The sequence below is a fragment of the Sinocyclocheilus grahami genome, unplaced genomic scaffold (assembly GCF_001515645.1).
Source record: "Sinocyclocheilus grahami isolate Dianchi unplaced genomic scaffold, SAMN03320097.WGS_v1.1 scaffold697.1, whole genome shotgun sequence".
Lineage (NCBI taxonomy): Eukaryota > Metazoa > Chordata > Actinopteri > Cypriniformes > Cyprinidae > Sinocyclocheilus > Sinocyclocheilus grahami.
Window position 1 is genome coordinate 288,626 of NW_015505876.1, and position 19,989 is coordinate 308,614.

Sequence of the window (19,989 nt, forward strand, 5' to 3'; positions counted from 1 at the left end):
AATAGTTAATACTATAATATTATGAAAAGTGCATAGTACATTTATTATATTATGTTCAGTTTTCTATAAATAATATTATACTTAATCGACCAATAGTTAATACTATAATATTATGAAAAAGTACAGTATATTTATTATATTATGTTCAGTTTTATTTTTTTAAATATATCTATTTAGTTTTTTTAATACATTTTTTATTTCAGTTTTAGTTATTTATTTTTAAATGAAATAAATCTTTATATTTTATTTCAGTTATCATTTATATTATTTAATTTTTAAAAAATTATATGTTATTTAAGTAAATAATTTTATTTATAAATAAGTTAATTTTTTTATTTTTAATAGTCTTAGTTTTAGTTCTCTGAACAATAGAATAGGGCAGAAACTGTGTTGGATTTGTATAACATCGTTCCCTTATATTTGTGTTCTTGGTGCTTTTATTGTAAAATATGTGAATTAGTCATAATAGCGCGTGAGTATCTGGCAGCGTTTGTTTGTCCGTTAACCTCTCTGGACTAAAGGTTTAGCGCAGCAGTTAAAAGTATCGACTGATGTGCTGCTCTCAGGGTCCATGAACATGGATTAATTGGTTTTTGGCGAGACGCCACGCGGTTAAAGCTGAGCAAAGCCAAACCGGAGCGCTTTTCATTTAGATGAAATGATGAAACAATCATCAGGGACTGCTGGCTTTTATTAGGCTTTAAATCTGCAGTCCTGCTCTAAGAGACGACACGTCTTTCTCCAGAAGATACAGGTCAGATGGCTTTTCCACTTTAACATGACGATTTTAACATATTTACAAAAATCAACCTCAAGACTTTTTGTTATAAATTATGTAAAAAAAAAAAAAAATCTAGCTTTTATTTCACTTCCATTTATTTAGTTCTCATCAAAGCATGCAAAATTAATGCAGAAAGGAGAGGTTGGAAATGCATTACCATGACAAAGTTTAATTCTTTATTTTGTACATATTTTTTGATTTTTTGATTTTTTTGTTTAAAGCATGTCTGTATAAACGCAGTAGAAGATGACATGCGATTTTCATTGTTAGAATAATGTTTTACACATGTATGTGAGGGTTTTGTTGAATGATGCTTGTGTTTTCATGATGTTTGGAAAAGTTGATTCATTGAGTCCACATGTCATCTCGCTCGTCCAAGAGCTTCGTCATGTGGTTATAGATCTGTACTCGTTGCTGGAGAGTGTGAGTGAGATCAGTTCACCAGATGGGCTCCTCCTCTGTCAAATGTCTAAATTAAAATACATTTTCTCGGCCGTCTCTGAGTTTGCAATGACATCATTGCATCTGTGCTCAGATTTCTGCTCTGTTTCTCTGTTTTGCAGAAAGGACGTTGGACTTAGACGGTTCTTCCCCAAAAGTTTGTTGGAGTCGGTTAAGGTGAGCGCTGAAGCTCTCTATTGCAAATACATTGGTTATTAAAGGCACAATATGTAATTTTCGCCACTAGAGGGTGCGTATTCAAAATAAACAACGAGACAAAGGCGTAATTTGATGACGCCGTGACTGAGTGTGGAATCATGGGAGTTGTGGTCTTCATCCCCACAGCTGATGCAATCCGACGGGACTTGGGCAGAAATCATGTTCATGGATGAGCTAATGATTTATTAACGTAGTAGTAGGAAGCAGGGTGAGGCTGAAAGCCGTTGAAGCGAAACGAGGCGCTGAACGAGCGCGACACACGGCTCGAAAGCAGCGGAGCTTTTATTATGCCACAGTCGACCGCTTCCGCTGCTTCCGGTCGTGCGTATGTGGGGTAAAGCAGCGGAGCTTTTATTATGCCACAGTCGACCGCTTCCGCTGCTTCCGGTCGTGCGTATGTGGGGTAAAGCAGCGGAGCTTTTATTATGCCACAGTCGACCGCTTCCGCTGCTTCCGGTCGTGCGTATGTGGGGTAAAGCAGCGGAGCTTTTATTATGCCACAGTCGACCGCTTCCGCTCCTTCCGGACGTGCGTATGTGGGGTACAGCAGCAGAGCTTTTATTATGCCACAGTCAAACGCTTCCACTTCTTCCGGTCGTGCGTATGTGGGGTAAAGCAGCGGAGCTTTTATTATGCCACAGTCGAACACTTCCGCTCCTTCCGGTAACCAGGCCCCCAGCGACCGAACTAGCGGGACTAGGGAGACCACCGACGTACCCGCGGTGGGGCAGCGAAGTGGAGCACAGGGACCCGACCCGGAAGGCCGCGCGTCCCAGGGTGGGGTCTGAGTGCGCAGCGCGCGACTTACCTGGCTCCACGGCTGGGCAGGGGGCTCGTGAGGAGGCGTAGCGTCCTTGAACTGAACCCTGCTGCCCATTAGCGAAGGGAGAGGGGGACGGCGGTGTGGAGACTGGGTCTCATGCACCACTGTCCTCGCCCTCTTGGGACCCGGAGGCAAAGGAAACTGCTCTTTTATTGAAGTTTTGGGTACCACTGGCTGGGTTGAACAAAAACAAACGGGAACATAAGATTCTCCACCCGGCCCTCCTCCGGGGGAAGGAGTGGTGCAGTCACCATCTCCTGAAGAGCAGGATCCAAGAGCTCCGGATCGCCCGTCTCAGGGACGCCGCCTGCTCTGGCGCTTCACGGGCTTGGCAGGGGTGGAGGCGGGCTGCGCCGGTTTCCTGCGGCCAGCTCCACGCTGCGGCCATTGTGAAGGCTTATATATACTGTGTATATATAAGTTTTTTTTTTTTTCATTTTAGTAACACACTTTAGTTTTAGTTAACTATAATAACCCTGATAGTGACTGTCAATGATGGTTGTGAGGTGAGGGAAACTCATCACATGGTCAAGCTGGATGGTGTCAGTGTGTGCAGCTGCTATAAGAATAGTGTTCACCGACTGAGACAATCCCACACACCCCTGCAGACAGATGCTCAGTAAAATAGTGGGCTTGTCCTCTGACCCTGAGGGTCACCCTTAAACATGGGTGTGCACGTGGGCGGGACAGAGGCGTTATTTCATTGCCCCAGAAATCGAGCCATCCTCCACCGCCTATCATGATAGAGACAGATTTAACTGCAGTGACACACAACATGCCTTTATGTTAAAATGAAATAAAACCACTTCTCATTAAGAACAAGAACATGGTCTTCTTTTTAATGAAATACCAATGGTTATACAGGCTAATTATGCATTGGCCGGTTATAACGTTTAATCTGTGCACTTCCTAGTAAATGTAATTTCCGAGAGTTTCCAGCATCAGTGTTTAAGCAGAGCTCTTTTGATGGTGTTAGAAGAGAAACGAGGTTCAATTAAAAGCGCAGCCATCTGTCACTGACCGCATAAATGAGATTCAGCCCTCACTGAGTCAAGCTCACATGTCATCATTTTAATAACAATACTGTTTGTTTTCACAGCATAAGGGGCTTATTAAAGGGACAGTTCAGACAAAACATGAAAATCCTGTCATTATCTACTCACCTTTATGTCGTTCCAAACCTGTATTACTCTTTAGCTGGAGCAAAAAAGGAAACTTCTTGATGAGCTGCTGTTTACTATACAAGGCTGTATTTATTTGATTTAAAATACAGTATAAACTGTAAAATTGTGAAATATTATTACTATTTAAAATAAGTATTTTCTATGTGAATATATTGTAAAATGTAATTTATTGCTGTGATCAAAGCTGAATTTTCAGCATCATTACTCCAGTCTTCAGTGTCACATGATCCTTCAGAAATCATAATAATATGCTGATTTGCTGCTCAAAATCATATTTTTATGATATGGTCATTTTTGCAATTTTTTTTTTTTTTTAGCTCTGCAGCCTCAGTTTCACAATTCGTTGATTTTCCACAAATGGTTTTGGAAAGACATTATGGCATAAAATGGCGACAATATTCTTTTAAAGTTTACATATCATGAAAATCTGACTTTTCCGGGTTTTAAGTGCTATAATCAGGTCCCCGGTGCATCTACCAACCAAGGAAACGTGAAAAAGATTAACCCAGTAACTTTGTTTAGGTAAGCGTTTTTCTGCAAGCGTCTGAGAAAACGAGCGCGTCTGATTTCGCTCCCTTGGTGACGTGGCAAAAGGATCTCATTATAATATTACCGCCCCTTAATCTGTAAACTTCCACTCAAGGCGCCGTCATTTTGATCTCGCAAGCGACACCGGTGTACCAGCTCTAATGCATAAAACGCATGATTTCAGCGCGTTTAACATTAACATGATAATCAGAACCATAACAGATGTTTTTAGCAGGTCCGAGCTGTAAAGGCGCAGCTCTATTCTAGAAAAGGGGGCGGGGAGCAGCAGCTCATTTACATTTAAAGACACAGGCCCGAAAAACAGCTTTTTTCTGCTTTCACTCAAAATAGGCATTTTCAAAATCATATAATAAATGATCTGTGGAGTATTTTGAGCTGAAACTTCACAGACGCATTCTGGGGACACCAGAGACTTATATTACATATTGTAAAAAGGGGCATAATATGCCACCTTTATGGCAAACGAGGAGAAACCAGAATAGATAATAGATGAGAGAGATTAATATTCAGATGTTTTAGAGACGATATTTGAAGTGTCATGCAGTAAAGAGACATAAATGATGATTAGGTATACCATAATTTATAGATTTATTAATTTATTGTTGTTTTTTCTTTATTTTTACTTCATTATTATTGTTGTTGTTGTTATTCTTAATTTTTTATTATTATATCTTTAATCATTTTTCTTTTAATTTTAAATAAGTTTATAATAAGTTTAAGTTAAGTTTAATAAGGTTTTGTCTGATTCACGTCTTTAGTATTAATAGTATTAATTATCAACTAGGTTTAATAATAAATTTTTGTGCTGTCAGTGATCTTGCATGTAATAATAGAACATTTTACCCATTGTTATCTACGGCTCCCTGTTATGCAAAGTGAAGGTTTGAAATGGCGTGTCGTAATAACAGAGAAGAAGAGCATTCCAGCCTCTTGTTTGGTCCGTCAGACCCTTCCCATCATTCCTCCACAGATGTAAGCTCAGATACGGGGGCTGCACTTCCTGTCAGGAAGATTGGACGGCCCCCTCTGATGTGACCGCTCACATGTTTGATATGATCTGTGTGTGTCTGTGTCTGGAAGGCTGTTAGGATATATACCCATAATGCCTTTCAGAGCTCAGATGATCTCTAACAGCACGTGCCGTGTGTAACGTTTGTGTATTTTGATGAGAGCAGGAGAAACTGATAGAGATTGATCACTGCAGCGCGTCTCATTTGACTGACAGCTGAATTTGATGGTTGTAATGAACCTGTCAGCACTAATTACTGCTTTGATTCTGGATTATTTTGTTATGCTACATAGATGTGATTTTACTTTAGCATAAAACATTTATTGTGTTCGCTAAGAACACTTACTATTGCTCATTCTTAAACTTTGATGCTTAACTGGTTCTTCAGAACATGAAAAATCTAGTAATCTCTAACATCTAATCTGCTAAATGCGACTGTAAGGCATGAAGATATTATAAACATTAGTATTAGGGCTGCACAATTAATCGAATTTTTAATTCAAGAACAAAATTACGGATGCCACAATTACGTAATCGTTGAAAGCGGCAATTAATCGTTCAAAGTCCACTTATGTTATTCTGTGTGCTTAAGATGTGTTCTTTTCTTTCTTTTTCCACTGTTTTAATTCTAATTTGAGGCTTAATGCTATAGAAAAGCAATACAAGTTTTTCAGTTAGTGTTTTCAGCTTATTTGATTAATTATATAGTAGTTTGAGAGTGTAGGGAAATCGCCACAAGTATGTAATTCGCACTGCTTCACTGGTGTGGCCACTGAAATTGAGCGACTTCTCTGATTGGTGGATATGTCTGCAGGATTATGGGTAGTGTAGTTCTTCAGTGGGAAATTGAATATAGAGTGCAGTAGTCAGGGTCTGGAAGTAAAAATCCCATTTATTTTCTCCAAGGACGAATTGATTTTGAACAAACTTATAAATTTATCTTAGTTTATTTTCATCGGTTGCTTCAAACAATGGTATAAACTTCATTCAGTGTCAATTGTGATCATCATAATTAATGATCGACAATTATGATTTTTGTTATAATCGTGCAGCCCAGTTAGCATCATGATTTTCTGTAAAGCTGCTTTGAAACTGTTATTTTAGTATCACTGAGATGCTATTAAAGGTTTTATTTATATATTTTCAAAAGAAAATGTTGGGGAAAAAATGAAAAATGCAGTCTTTTTTGTTATTTTATTATATCGTTAAATAAAAATGAGAAATGTTTCCTTGGCAATTGACTGAAATAAAATACGTTTAAGTGTTTGTCTTTTATTTTTTAATGGTTTCAGTTTTAGTTAACTATAAAAACGCTGATATGTTTAGTGAAAAGCGCTGTACAAACGAACTGGATTTGACTTGACTTAAATTAAAACACTGGTTTGAAGAGCTTTTTAAATAGATATTTTATGCTTATCTTTATAGCACCCAGTGACACCAGTGCTGTAAATCAATATGTGACCCTGCAGCACAAAAGCAGTGTTAAGTCGCTGGGGGATATTTGTAGCAATAGCCAAAAATACATTGTATGGGACAAAATTATTGATTTTTCTTTTATGCCAAAAATCATTAGGATATTAAGTAAAGATCATGTTCCATGAAGATATTTTGTAAATGTCCTACTGTAAATATATTCAAACTTAATTTTTGATTAGTAATATGCATTGCTAAGATCTTCATTTGGACAACTTTAAAGATGATTTTTTCAATATTTAGATTTTTTTGCACCCTCAGATTCCAGATTTTCAAATAGTTGTATCTCGACCAAATATTGTCCGATCCTAACAAAACCATACATCAATGGAAAGCTTATTTGTTCAGCTTTCAGATGTTGTATAAATCTCCATTTCAAAAAATGGACCCTTATGACTGGTTTTGTGGTCCAGTGTCACATGTGATGTTATTGGAGTAATTTTTTATCTAGTATTGCTCATATGGGGCTTAACTGGAGTCCTGCTGGTGTTTGTAATCAGTGTGAGGTGTAACGCTGCTCTTTCTCTCTGTGTTTCAGGCCAAAACGCTGAGGAAACAGATCCAACAGACGTTTAAGCAGTTCGCCAACCTGAACGACGAGCAGAGCATACTGAAGTTTTTTGAGATCCTGGCCCCCGTCTACAGATTCGACAAAGAGTGCTTTCGATGTGCTCTGGGGGTAAGTCGGGTCACCCCTGCTGTGGGGAATCACTGGGCTTTAGTGCCCCCTGGTGGTCTTTTACTGACTCAGGGTTCAGAATGAAGGATTACCTGACCAAAAATATTATTTACTGTTCATTAAACTGTATTTTACATTATACTGCATACTGTATGCTACTGTTCAAAAGTTTGGGGTCAGTAAGATTTCTTTTTGAAGGAAATAAACAGTTTTATTCAGCAGTGATGCATTAAATTGATCAAAAGTGACTGTAAAGATATTTATAATGTTATAAAATATTTCCATTTCAAATAAATGCTCTTCTTTTGAACTTTCTATTCATCAAAGAATCCTGAAAAACAAAAATGTATCACAGTTTCCATAAAAATATAAAGCAGCACAACTGTTTTCAAACATTGATATTAATCAGAAATGTTTCTCGAGCAGCAAATCAGCATATTAGAATGATTTCTGAAGATCATGTGACACTGAAGACTGGAGCAATGATGCTGAAAATACAGCTGTGCATCACAGAAATAAATTACATTTTAACAGATATTCACATAGAAAACAGCTGTTTTGAATCGCAATAATATTTCAAAATTTTAATGTTTTTACTGTATTTTTGATTAAATAAACGCAGCCTTGGTGAGCAGAAGAGGCTTCTTATGACCTTACCGACCCCAAACTTTAGTCTATAATATACTATATTATACATTATATATTACATCATGATTTGTTTGGCATATTTTCATTTTGGTGTTATAATGAAAGCAATATTTCTAGATAAAATTAGGGAGCCTTTATCAAATTACCCAACAACTAGTTATTTTTTGTTAATTTTTGACCCTGCAAACCCTTAATGATTTATTGTTTTATGCTTAAATCTTAATTCAGTGTGCAGTCAAATCCTGTCATTAACGCTCCTCTCTCTCTGTCCGTCTCAGTCGAGTTGGGTCATATCAGTGGATCTCGCTATCGGTCCAGAGGAGGGAATCAGTTACCTGACAGACAAGGGTTCCACGGTAACGCATACTGAAATCACCATAGCAACAAGCATCTATTTTACATTAATCCCAGTTGTTTGGGTCAGTTGCTTGGTTCTATTTATGAGTAGCTCCGCCCACAGTGAAATCTCATTGGTCCAAAATCCTAACTGAAATTAAACCACAAATGATCTTGTTTGCTGATTGGCTGATTTTTGAAGTTTATAAGGAGAAATGTCTTAATTGTAAAGCTTGTCTGTCCCATTAGTCGCTCTGTCGTGTGATGCATGACTAATGTGTCTAATGTGTTTTTTTTTCAGCCGACACATCTGGCCAACTTCACGCAGGTGCAGAGCATCCATTACTCGTGCGTGGAGGAGAAGGAGAGGAAGGGCGTCTTGCAGCTGGACGTGGCAGGAGCCGCTGAGGTAAACCACACTGCAGTTTAAAGATCATGATCAGCCGTGGTTCTCTGAGAAAACTTTGGAGTTTCAGCTCAAAAGTAAATGATTTTGATTGTAGGATCTAGTGTTTAATTAGAGATGTGTGACTCAGGAGGGTGTAGATCCAGCTCAACCCTGCGCTGACGGCGTTCTACTTTCAGTGCATCACTGTTATTTTGGGTTTTGTCTGTACTTTGTCAGTCTTTTTTTCTCTTTCTGATTGTCTGTCGTTTAGGAGCCATTTTTACCTGGATTTAGACGCTGTGGTGGATTCCTTAGACTTTTTCAAACCAGTGGTGTTATTATTCACTAAGACTATAACGTTTTTGGTCGGTGAAATAAAACTAAATATAAATATTAGATTAAACATGTTTTCATAAACTGAAAAAAAAGTTGAAGTACTGAAATGACTACAACTAAAACACAAATAAAGAAAATAAAGCTAAACAGATATATATAAACTACTAATAAAAATACAAGAAGAAAACATGAAATATATAAAAATGAAAGAAAAGAAATGTTGCCTTGCCAACTTACTTGGGTATAAAATAATAAGTTTCAGTTAAGTACTAAAATTACTAAAACTAAAACAGAAATGAAAATAAATTAAAGCTAAAGAGAAGTTTTTTTTTAACTAATAAAAATAACAAAGCACATAACAAAATTACTAATTTAATTCAGGAAAACTGAAAAATATAAAAATAAGAAAATAAAAATGTATATATAAAAGAACGTTAACAATAAGTTGGAAATGTTGCCTTGTCAACTAACTGAACTAAAATAAGCTTAAATTGAAGTATTCAAATTACTAGAACTAAAACTGAAATAAAATTAAAGCTAAATAGAAATATTGTCATTTTATATTCGTTATTATATGATTTAACTAACAAAAATAGATAACAGAAAATATGATAATAAAAACTAGTTCTAAATATTGATAAATACTAAAATAGTATGTCAATAATACTAAAATAACACAGATTTCAACTGTTAACTTGTGAGATCGTAAGTCTTCTTGACCAATTCGTTAAAGATCTGGCTCATAAGAGTTATTTGTTTGGGAACTGGGCTAGACTGCGTACACAACAAAATATTTTTTATCTCATCACATTTAATCTAGACAGCATTATCACAGCTGGAGTCAAAGGAAGCACTGTTGTGGGCATGTTTGAGGGCATTTGTGGGCGTGTCTTCAGTTGTGGGCGTGTTTGAGTGCAGTTGTGGGCGTGTTTGAGGGCAGTTGTGGGCGTGTCTTCAGTTATAGGCATGTTTGAGGGCAGTTGTGGGCGTGTTTGAGTGCAGTTGTGGGCGTGTCTTCAGTTATAGGCATGTTTGAGGGCAGTTGTGGGCGTGTTTGAGTGCAGTTGTGGGCGTGTCTTCAGTTATGGGCGTGTTTGAGGGCAGTTGTGGGCGTGTTTTTGGTCAGTACAGCTGGTCTGTGTTGTAGCTTGACGTCATTATGAGGCTGCTGTTGCTGATAATGGCTCATTGTGAGTCTGGTTTCTTTCTCGTAGCCTCTCACGATCAGCACGCCGTTCTTCGCCACCGCTGAGAACATGGCCGACCTCATCGACGGCTACTGTCGCCTGCTCAACGCCGTCAGCCAGTCCTTCATCGTCAGACCTCAGAAAGGTACGTCTGCCTCACACTGCTGCATTGTGGGATGTTCGGAGTACAGAGGCAGTGAACCGCAGAATTAGCTTGAATGGGATGCATTGAGTGGAATGCATCTCAGCACGAAGCAGCACAGCTGTTTGCCTCAGCAAGACTCAAATAGAAAGACATATATATTGAAAATAAGTCCACTTGTAGTAAAGTATGAAATGCGGTTCTTGGTAATGTAGTGTCTGGGTGAGTCGTGTTCTCCTGTTTGATTCATAAGCTGGTGCTGTGTGTTTTTCTGTCCTACAGAGGGGGAAAGAGCTCTTCCATCCATTCCAAAGTGAGTCATAAATTCACTTCACTGGTGTTCATGAGCAGTTTAATAAACTGACGTTCATTTCGAGGAGGTTTGAGCAGCAGTTAAGGCTTAAACACCATCAAAGCTGAGCTGGGTGATACATCAAACATTCAATATATGGTTTTGTTGATGATGGTTTTAATGCATTTTTTTTGCCCATGAAGTAAAAAAAGTATATTATGAAAAAAATTTGTTTTAAATATTTTTAAAATCAGTTTTATTTATTTATTTATTTTTGTCCATTCATTTTCTTTAAAGAGCATCATTAGAAAGTCTGGAGTGAAAAAAAAGTTTTATTATTATAGTCAGTATTAATATTAATATATAAAATGTTTTATAACCTTTAATATTTTTTTAATCATTTTAATTTTATTTAATTTTTTTGACCATTAATTTTTTTAAAGAGCATCATTAGAAAGTCTAGAGTGGAAAAAAGTATATTATTATATTCAATATTAATATTAATATATAAAATGTTTTATAACCTTTAATATTTTTTAAATCATTTTAATTTTATTTAATTTTTTTGACCATTAATTTTTTTAAAGAGCATCATTAGAAAGTCTAGAGTGGAAAAAAGTATATTATTATATTCAATCTTAATATAAATATATAAAATGTTTTATAACTTAATATTTTTTAATTTATTTTAATTAAATTTAATTATTATTATTATTTTATTTAATTTTTGTCCATGACGTTTGTCCTAAAGGGCATCATTAGACTAATATCAAGTCTGGAGAGAAAAAGTTATATTATTATATAAAATGTTCATATATATGTATGTGTGTGTATGTGTGTGTGTGTGTGTATGTGTATGTGTGTGTGTGTGTGTGTGTGTGTGTGTGTGTGTGTGTGTGTGTGTGTGTGTGTGTGTGTGTATGTGTGTGTGCGTGTGCATGCGCGTGCAATGTGCGTGCGTGTGTGTAGCTTTTACATTTGTTTGTCCATGAAGTTTCCTAAAGAGCATCATTTGACTAATTTAAAATCAGAAGTATATAATTATATAAAACATTAAAAAAAAATATCAGTAAACAATGTTGTATAACTTTTTTGATTTATTTTTATATAATGTTTAATTAGAAATGTATATATTTTAAATTAGATTTTTTTTTTTAATATTACATATATTTGAAAATTTTCTAAATGTAATATGTAACATAATATATAATATTGCATTATATTTAAATAATGTTTTAATATATTTTATTGTATTTTAATATTTTATGATTTCATGATTTTTCCCAGGCTTAAAAATAGTAAATACCATGTTGCAATGTTCTGATTGAGGGCTAACTAAAGTTTCAATTCTGCATCATGTTGCATTTAGTACATACAAACATTTTAGTATAATTTTGATTATTAAGTTAGCATGCATATTTGCACCTGGTACCAAAAAAACACACACATCCAGAAGTTCCCATGTTCACGTGAGCCATTGGATAATAATGTCTTGTGTGCATGAAAACAACAATAATCACCGGTTTGTTTGTTAATGAAATAATTTCTCCACAGACTTGCCAACAACGAGAAGCGGCTGGAGGGGATCCGGGCAGGAGTTCGTGCCATCTCTGTTTCAGGTGAGACATCTCTGATTTATCAGGTTTCTTGAGGATCTGTCAACTCTGCATGCTTAATAGCCAAGACATTTGTTCAGCATAAGTCTGAGGGACTTTCACCTGTTTTATTGTCCATCAGTTCCAGTTTCAGCTCACTTATGAAAGTTACAGCAGCAGGCTGCATGAATTACACGTGAAGTTTAATACTTAGGTTTGTTCAGATCACTGAGTATGACTAATAGTAATAGTGATGCTATTCATTACAATCAAATGCATAGTGAATGTGGTTTCGCAACATCTCTAAAGGATGTCTATTTGATGTCTTCAAGATGTTGGGCTGGTTTCTGCAACATCTGCACACATTTAGAGCTCGTCGTCACTTGTATATTTTAGATGTTTCATGCTCATGAACGTGTCTGCTATTTATAAGCGGTTTACGATTTCCAGCATAAACTATAATCTAAAGCCACTTTCTGAAGACAGTATGCATATTTAAATGAAGTCAATTTCATTCTTCTCAATGCAGACATGCTTCATTTTTGATGTTATTGCACTCGTTTCTGGATGTGTTTGTACTGATTTGCACCTGAGTTGCATAATTCATTTAGTGAATCAAGTGCTAAAATAACAAACAGCACATGTGTGTGAATTGAGCTGATAGTGAAAGTCTGAGCGCCACAGATCGCGTGTGGTTTGTCAGGCTGAAATGTTTTGTCACGGATATGGAAGATAAATATGTTTATTGCGTCTCCATTCCTCCTGCCATATTCGCTTGCTTTGCTTCACTCTCTTTCTCTGTCCATCTGTCGTTCTTCACTGAAGACTCTGTGGTTCAGACGCCCACCAAAGCTGCTAAAGCTCGGCGCTTTCTCCTTCCGTTTGTCCTCTGTTCCCATGATTCTCCTCCTAAGGGTACATGCTGTTCCTGTGTGTGTGTTTCAACACTAACCCTCACCTGCTCTCCACCCTAAACACATGTCAGCATATATCAGCTGTTTCCCGTGTGTTATAAGTGCTCTGACACCTTCTCAGCAAATCAGTTTTGTTTATTTTCATCGAGCTGGAAGTGTAGATGTGATTTTGAGTTATGTTAGTTTCTACCTCCTTGACAATCAAATCACATTCCTTTTATGGTTTTTAAACATAATTTATTTATAAAATGTTTATAATGAATATTATAATATGGATATTTATATATATATAGTTTATATAATATTGTTTGCTTATTTGGCTTTTTGAAATTATTCATTCAATTAAACATCTGCAATGTGAAAAAATTTTTATGTTTTATATTTGATATTATATTTGCATAAACAAATATTATTTTAGGATTTTTTTTGTTGTTAATTTGCTTTTTGAAAGTATTTATGCCAATATAAACACATTCCCAGTAACTTCTTATCACTGCAAAAAATAAAAATAAAATAAAATATGTATATATATATACATATATATATATGAGAAATTATATTTTGCATAAACAAAAATTATTTTAGGATTTTCTTAATTTACTTTACAGTTTAATAATAAATTGTTTTAATTGTTTTATATATGTGTGTATGTGTGTGTGTGTGTGTGTGTGTGTGTGTGTGTTGTTTTTTGTTTAAAATAATATGAGAATATTTAATATATTAAAATTATGTAATATATTTTACATTACAGTACAGCCAATTTTCTTTATGCAAAATATATGGGGGGTTTTTTCTATTGATTTAGTGATGAAATACTTAACTTTTGACAGTTTTTTTTGTTTAAAATAATATGAGAATATTTAATATATTAAAATTATGTAATATATTTTACATTACAGTACAGCCAATTTTCTTTATGCAAAATATATGGGTTTTTTTTTCTATTGATTTAGTGATGAAATACTTAACTTTTGACAGTTTTTGCGAGACTTTGTATTTATTTATTGTCTAAATACATTAGACGTATAAACCTGCCTCCAAATAAGATCAGAGCTTTTTCCATGTCAAACGCACTGAATTAGACCCGCGGCAGAACAATCCAGGCAGATGTGTGTCCACGTCCCAATTGAATCTCATCCCACACATTCCTGCAGCACATCTAACCCAATATAACCCGCACTAATGACTCCCAGAACAGCATGAACAAAACACATTTACTGCAGGAGCTGCTCACACAAACCAGTTAACCGCTTCAAATTGATGAGGAACGTGTGTTTTCATGTCTGCTGATGAATTAACTTTTCTCCTCTCTGCTCCTCTCTTCTCCGTTCTTTGCATGGACCTGCAGAAGATCTTAGCGGAGATGGTAATGTCTGACTTGCAATCTTCATTTCTTTCCTCAGACTAGCTCTCTGCTCTGTGTGCATTTGGAAAGTTACTGGAATCTAGTCAATCTCGCGTAGATTGTAGTTTAGTTGTAGTGTGTAAATGTGAGTCTCCTTCACTTTAAGTGCACTTGGAGTCTCTTTTGCTCCCTGCATTCCTCGCAGGGCACTTTAAAGGTGCATTATTTAGAGAAGCGAGTGACCTCTCCCCAAAAAAAAAAATGCTGGACTAAATCTGTTTTGCATGAAGACGAAAGAGTCACTTCCTTCCCCTCGTCTTTCTCGAGCTCGACCACAGAGCCGCTCTCTGATTGGCTGGTCAGACAGACACTCAGATGGAGTTCAGAGAGTTTAAAAGAGAGAAGTGCACTTGAGTTTGAGTGTGTGTGTCTTCATGGAGGGATTTCTTGGCTGGTTGACCGGCTCTAGTTTGTGTAGTGGAAGGTTCCGTGTGTTTGGGGTGGTGTAGTGACCGAGTGGGCGTTATTTTGGCCAGTGTGTGTGAGATACTGACCGCTGCTGCTTCTGTCTCCCTGCAGAAACAGACGACTATGCAGAGATCATAGATGAGGAGGACACCTACACCATGCCCTCTAGTAAGTACCCTCGCTCGTGCCGCCTTTTAAGTGTGTGTAACTGCCATCTTCCGGGATCCCGATGTTTCTGTCCAAATCCGTACGGTTTTCGGAGCCAAATCCTGACTTTTTTTTTTTTCCCCTGTCTGGCTCGTTTGGTTTGTTGATGTGGCAGCAAATGAAATTTTAAGTATCCAGCTCTGGAATATTCTCTCTGGAAACTCAGTTTGTGTTGTGCTTTAGAAGGCTCGATTCATCATATATGAAATAAATCAGGTCATATTTGGGCGCAATTCAGATGCAGAGGGAATTTCTTTCTTTCTTTTTTTTTTTTTTTAAAGCATGCACGTGTTTGGATTGAACTCAATCTGACATATTTGCTTCGGGGATGTTTCAAGGATTCATAAAGTATTACTCATCTATAAAAATGCCCATTTTCTTTTAGGGTTTGGAGTTGAATGTGAATTAGCTTTATATAAACACACTGGACGTCTGTGATGTGTCCTGATTTAGTGAGTGTGTGTGAGTCAGCGACTGCACTCTAACATGCACGAGTGTGTGACTTTACAAACAATCACAGGATTCTGAACACACACCGACTCAATGTGTGTGTTATATGAGTCTCTTCAAGACAGTTTCATGACAAAAATGGTCATCATTTACTCACCGTCATGTCGTCCCTTGACCTGCATGGTTTTCTAGCGTGCAGCACAAAAGCAGATGTTTAGCAGAATGTTCATGCTGCTCTTTTCCGTTCAATGAAAGCCGATGGTTTCCAGTGGCTGCCCAGCTAACAGAAAATGCTCTCAGAACGTTCTGGCAAGGTTCTCTCAAGTAACATTAATAGAACATTCGTTCAGAGTTATCTGGTCTTTAATAATGTTCTCAAAACAATAGCACAAAAACATTTTTTTATGCATTGTTCATGGAACGTTTTGCTGAAACGTTTTGGTTGGACATTCGTCTGACATTTTTTTAAAATGTGACTACTTTCAGAATGTTCAGAGAACATTCAAAAGTAACATGCATTGTTCATGGAACGTTTTGCTGAAACGTTTTGGTTGGACATTCGTCTGACATTTTTTTTAAATGTGACTACTTTCAGAATGTTCAGAGAACATTCAAAAGTAACATTCCGATAATGTTTCTAAAATTTATGAAATCGAATGCTCACTTAACCAGGAAAAGATTTTTAAAACATAGAAAGAAAAAAAAATGACATTTTGAACGTTCTGAGAAGATTCAGAAATAACATCTTCATAACTTATTGGGAACATTAGAAAAACATTCTTGGAGCATATTTTTGTTAGCTGGGTGTCAAACTCCTAAAGAACAAAAAAGTAGTTGATATGACTCATGCACTACATTAAAAGTCTTCTAAAGCCAAAAATGTTAAAGTCCCCCTGTAGTGAAAATCAAGTTTTTTTATGTTGTTTATTTGTCTATATGGTGCTTTTAATATGCTTTTAGACAAACCATGTGCCAATCTATTAATCAACATCATTGCGGAGTATTTTCTCCTTAAAACTGTAGTTTCCCAAAGGCTGACCCAGAAATACGGTTTGAAACAGCCCTGGGTTTGCTACGTCACAAACCAATAACCAATCACGTCAAGGGATCGATTCCTATAACTAGCATGCAAAATATACCAATACCAGCAAAAAAAATATAAATTAATTAAAGCAAAAAACCCATGAAGCTGTGGTTTAATGTGAATTTAGAACCGCTAACTTGCATTATAACCCACGGCAACAGTGTAAAAGTAGCCCGGAGTCAGACCCACCTCTCCCGCATCGGCATCCGCACTTCACACGCGCATGCTCGTGGGCTCAAATTAAGAATCACAAACGGCTGTGTTCGAGTCTTCAAGGCAGTAGTTGTCCGCTAGTAAAAAGATAGTTTTATTAGTCATTATCCGTGTATGCCATTGTTTTGCGTTTACTACAGTTCAGGGGATCAGGAGGCGCTAGCTGGTGTGTGACTGAGTGGAGGCGGGACTCATTTGCATATTCATAGATCAGCGTATAGTAAATGAGGCAAGGGTGTAGAGTTGCATTCAAGCTATTTTAAGGAATGAGAAAATTATTTTCACAAGAAAAAACATTTAAATATGTCATTTTGATGATCAAAGCTAAGTTTTAAGGGATAAAATATTTGACTACAGGGGGACTTTAACATTTTTTGTGATCACATAACGGTAACGTTGGGCTTCAGAGGACTTTAAATGTAGTCACGTGAACTATTTTTATTGCGCTATTGCTCCATTACTGCAAAAAGTGATTTTCTTTCTTATTATTTTTGTCTTGTTTTATTTTCAGTACAAATGTCTGAACATTCTTAAATAAAGATACATTTAATTGAGATGCAAAACAATTTTTGGGAGAAATTGATCAATATTAAGTGATGTTTATGCTTAAAATAAGAAAAAATATCTGCCAGTGGGGTAAAAAAAATACTTATTTTCCCATTAAATTACATTTTTCTTGCATCATTCATTAGTTTCTTGCAAAAATTCATTCAGCATTTTTTGTGTTTTATGCTTTGAAATGACAGGTGAGTAAATGCTCACAGGATTTCATTTTTGTCATTTTGTTAATGGCAGTTTCAGTTCTCTGAAATAGTTTTTATAATTTATTGCTCATTGTACAGGGAATTTTAATGTTGTCCTCTACATGATTTTTATAATCTGCTGAATACACACGTTTTATAACAGCTCTGTCATGATTGTTTGACATGTCTGTGATTGATAAGTGTGTGCAGCTCTCCACATCTCATCCCTCTGTTTCTCTCTCTCTCTCTCTCTCATCCTGAGCTTTAAATCTGATCTAAAAGCCCAATCTCTGACTTTTCTCTTTAACAACCAGCAGAATGCTATGGATTAGACTCAGGTAACACCATCCCTCTGTTTGTGTGCTTCTCTTTTTCTTTTCGGTTTCTCTGTCTCTCTGTCCCAGGTTTGCTGTGTGCTTGTGTTAGAAGCAGGTTCTTCCTCATATCACAGACTAATGCAGGTTTCATAAAATAATTTTGTGCATTTCATGGGAATCGAACCCACGACTTGACATTGTTAGTGCTACGATCTAACTTATAGAAGCTATGATATAAAAACAGCATCTTCACACATCATCTTTAAGGCATTATATTATTATTAAGCATCTTTGTATTATTATTGTGTATATTGTTTATTATTGTGTATAATGTGTATTTATACGTATTTGTAATATCATTATTAATAATATCCCATTCATATATTTTTGACATTAAATACTTTGTATAACTGAAAACCTGCAGAAGTCGTTGATATGTAGCCAAACAATAGATTATTATTTTGTTTTGCTCATTTATATTTTTCAAATAAATTTTGCATTTAAATTTGTATTTATTTTTTTATATATTTTTTTAGGTTTTAAAAGTTTGGAATCACTATGTTTTGTTTTTTTACTGTGATATTCAGCAATATATTTTTTACTAAGATATTTTTTTACTAAGATATTCAGCATTAAAACGATCAAAAATCACAGTAAAGACATGTTAAAAAATATTTATTTTTCAAATTATTATTTATTATCGTTTATTATTTTTAGCTTTTTATTTTGCTGTATCATGATTTCTACAGAACATTAAGGACTTTATTGAAGACTTATTTCAGTACAAGTTATGTACATTAGTTAGAGTGGACTTCATATTTATTATGACAAATGAAAATGAGTCTGGCATATATGTGCAGTTTGTTCTTCTCAATGTTTTAGGTTTCCTTTATTTTCATAGCTAGTTTTTTGTCATCTAGTGACTGTCCTTCTGTCCATCACAGCCTCGTCTTCATTCATGTCCATTTAAATATGGTGTCCACCCTGACTGAGGTCTTCTGTTCATGACCTCAGTGTTTCTAAACTTGCAATTGGCGACTTTCAAGCGATTTGATAAATGGCTGAGCGTTTGTTGATCTCGGTCACAGCTGCTCGTGTGCAGCATGTCGCTCTTCTGAACTTACATGATGTCTAGAGTTTGTAGTTTGTGGATTCCTCTGTTGCTGAGCTTCAGGTTTGTGATGGTTGGCTTCTTGTGTTCTTCATCTGTAGCTCAGGACTATGAGATCCAGCGGGACAGAATCGAGTTGGGACGGTGTATCGGCGAGGGCCAGTTTGGCGATGTCCACCAAGGGGTTTACATCAGTCCGGTAAACAACAGATTCATCGTCCACACAGTCCGCAGAAATATTAATCAAACAAAGACTGCATTTGCCATGAATAGTGTGCCAGCTTGTGGCCCTTTTCATTTTTTCCCCTAAATCAATTCATGTCAGAATCCCATGTTACAAAACTGTTATTTAGCATAAATTGAACATAGCATGAACAGTAGAGTAGTTTTGACTGCATTCGTTTAGCTCAACCTTAGAACCCTATTATAACCGTTTTTAGGAAAATGATCAAGCACATATTTTTGTTTAGAAGTATATTTTAAAATACATGTTTTAATATAATTTTATGTTACAAAAAAGTTAATATAATATGTGATTATTAGTTAGTACAATCTTAACATTTGGTCCCAAACTAGCTCTCTATTGATCAAGCAAATATAATTTTTTTACAAAAATAATACATTTTATATGGAATATACCTTTTTATATAATAAATACGTTTATGTAATATATAAGTTTATCACGGAGTCTACTGAGTGAGGTCTTAATTCAGGCTAAATCTGCAACCAATCTTTTTTTTTCTTCCAAATAAGTACATTTTAAATAATTTTAACAATTAAATGTTGTTGTTTTTTAGATTTGTATCTATGTTTTATGCTATTATGTTGATAACAGTCACAGATAAGCAGGTTTTAAACTGTATTTATGATATACAACTTTTTTAAATAAAATGTCTAATATTTATAATTCAACATTTTTTTCAAGATATTCCAAATTTATTTTATAACTGATTCCCTACTTGTTACTGTGTTCTGAAGCTGTTCAAACCAACTGAAATGTCTCTGTTTGTGGACCTACTGTTTTGCTACTATGTACTTTTAATTTTCTAATCTTA

At 35.7% G+C, this 19,989-nt stretch overlaps 1 protein-coding gene across 12 annotated transcripts in view; it reads left to right on the forward strand.

Moving 5' to 3' along the window:
* Nucleotides 1–19,989, forward strand: part of LOC107559761 (focal adhesion kinase 1-like) — a 95,176-nt gene that overhangs the window by 52,008 nt on the left and 23,179 nt on the right. For 6 of the 12 annotated variants that reach the window (XM_016243708.1, XM_016243710.1, XM_016243711.1 and 3 more), the window contains 11 exons: nucleotides 1,345–1,399; nucleotides 7,018–7,158; nucleotides 8,085–8,162; nucleotides 8,444–8,551; nucleotides 10,081–10,198; nucleotides 10,478–10,508; nucleotides 12,042–12,106; nucleotides 14,345–14,362; nucleotides 14,921–14,977; nucleotides 17,821–17,844; nucleotides 19,036–19,133. In XM_016243708.1, coding sequence (XP_016099194.1) covers nucleotides 1,345–1,399; nucleotides 7,018–7,158; nucleotides 8,085–8,162; nucleotides 8,444–8,551; nucleotides 10,081–10,198; nucleotides 10,478–10,508; nucleotides 12,042–12,106; nucleotides 14,345–14,362; nucleotides 14,921–14,977; nucleotides 17,821–17,844; nucleotides 19,036–19,133 — 793 coding nt within the window. The remainder of the gene's footprint in view (nucleotides 1–1,344; nucleotides 1,400–7,017; nucleotides 7,159–8,084; nucleotides 8,163–8,443; nucleotides 8,552–10,080; nucleotides 10,199–10,477; nucleotides 10,509–12,041; nucleotides 12,107–14,344; nucleotides 14,363–14,920; nucleotides 14,978–17,820; nucleotides 17,845–19,035; nucleotides 19,134–19,989) is intronic. The other 6 variants (XM_016243706.1, XM_016243707.1, XM_016243701.1 and 3 more) reach the window with 5 other exon arrangements.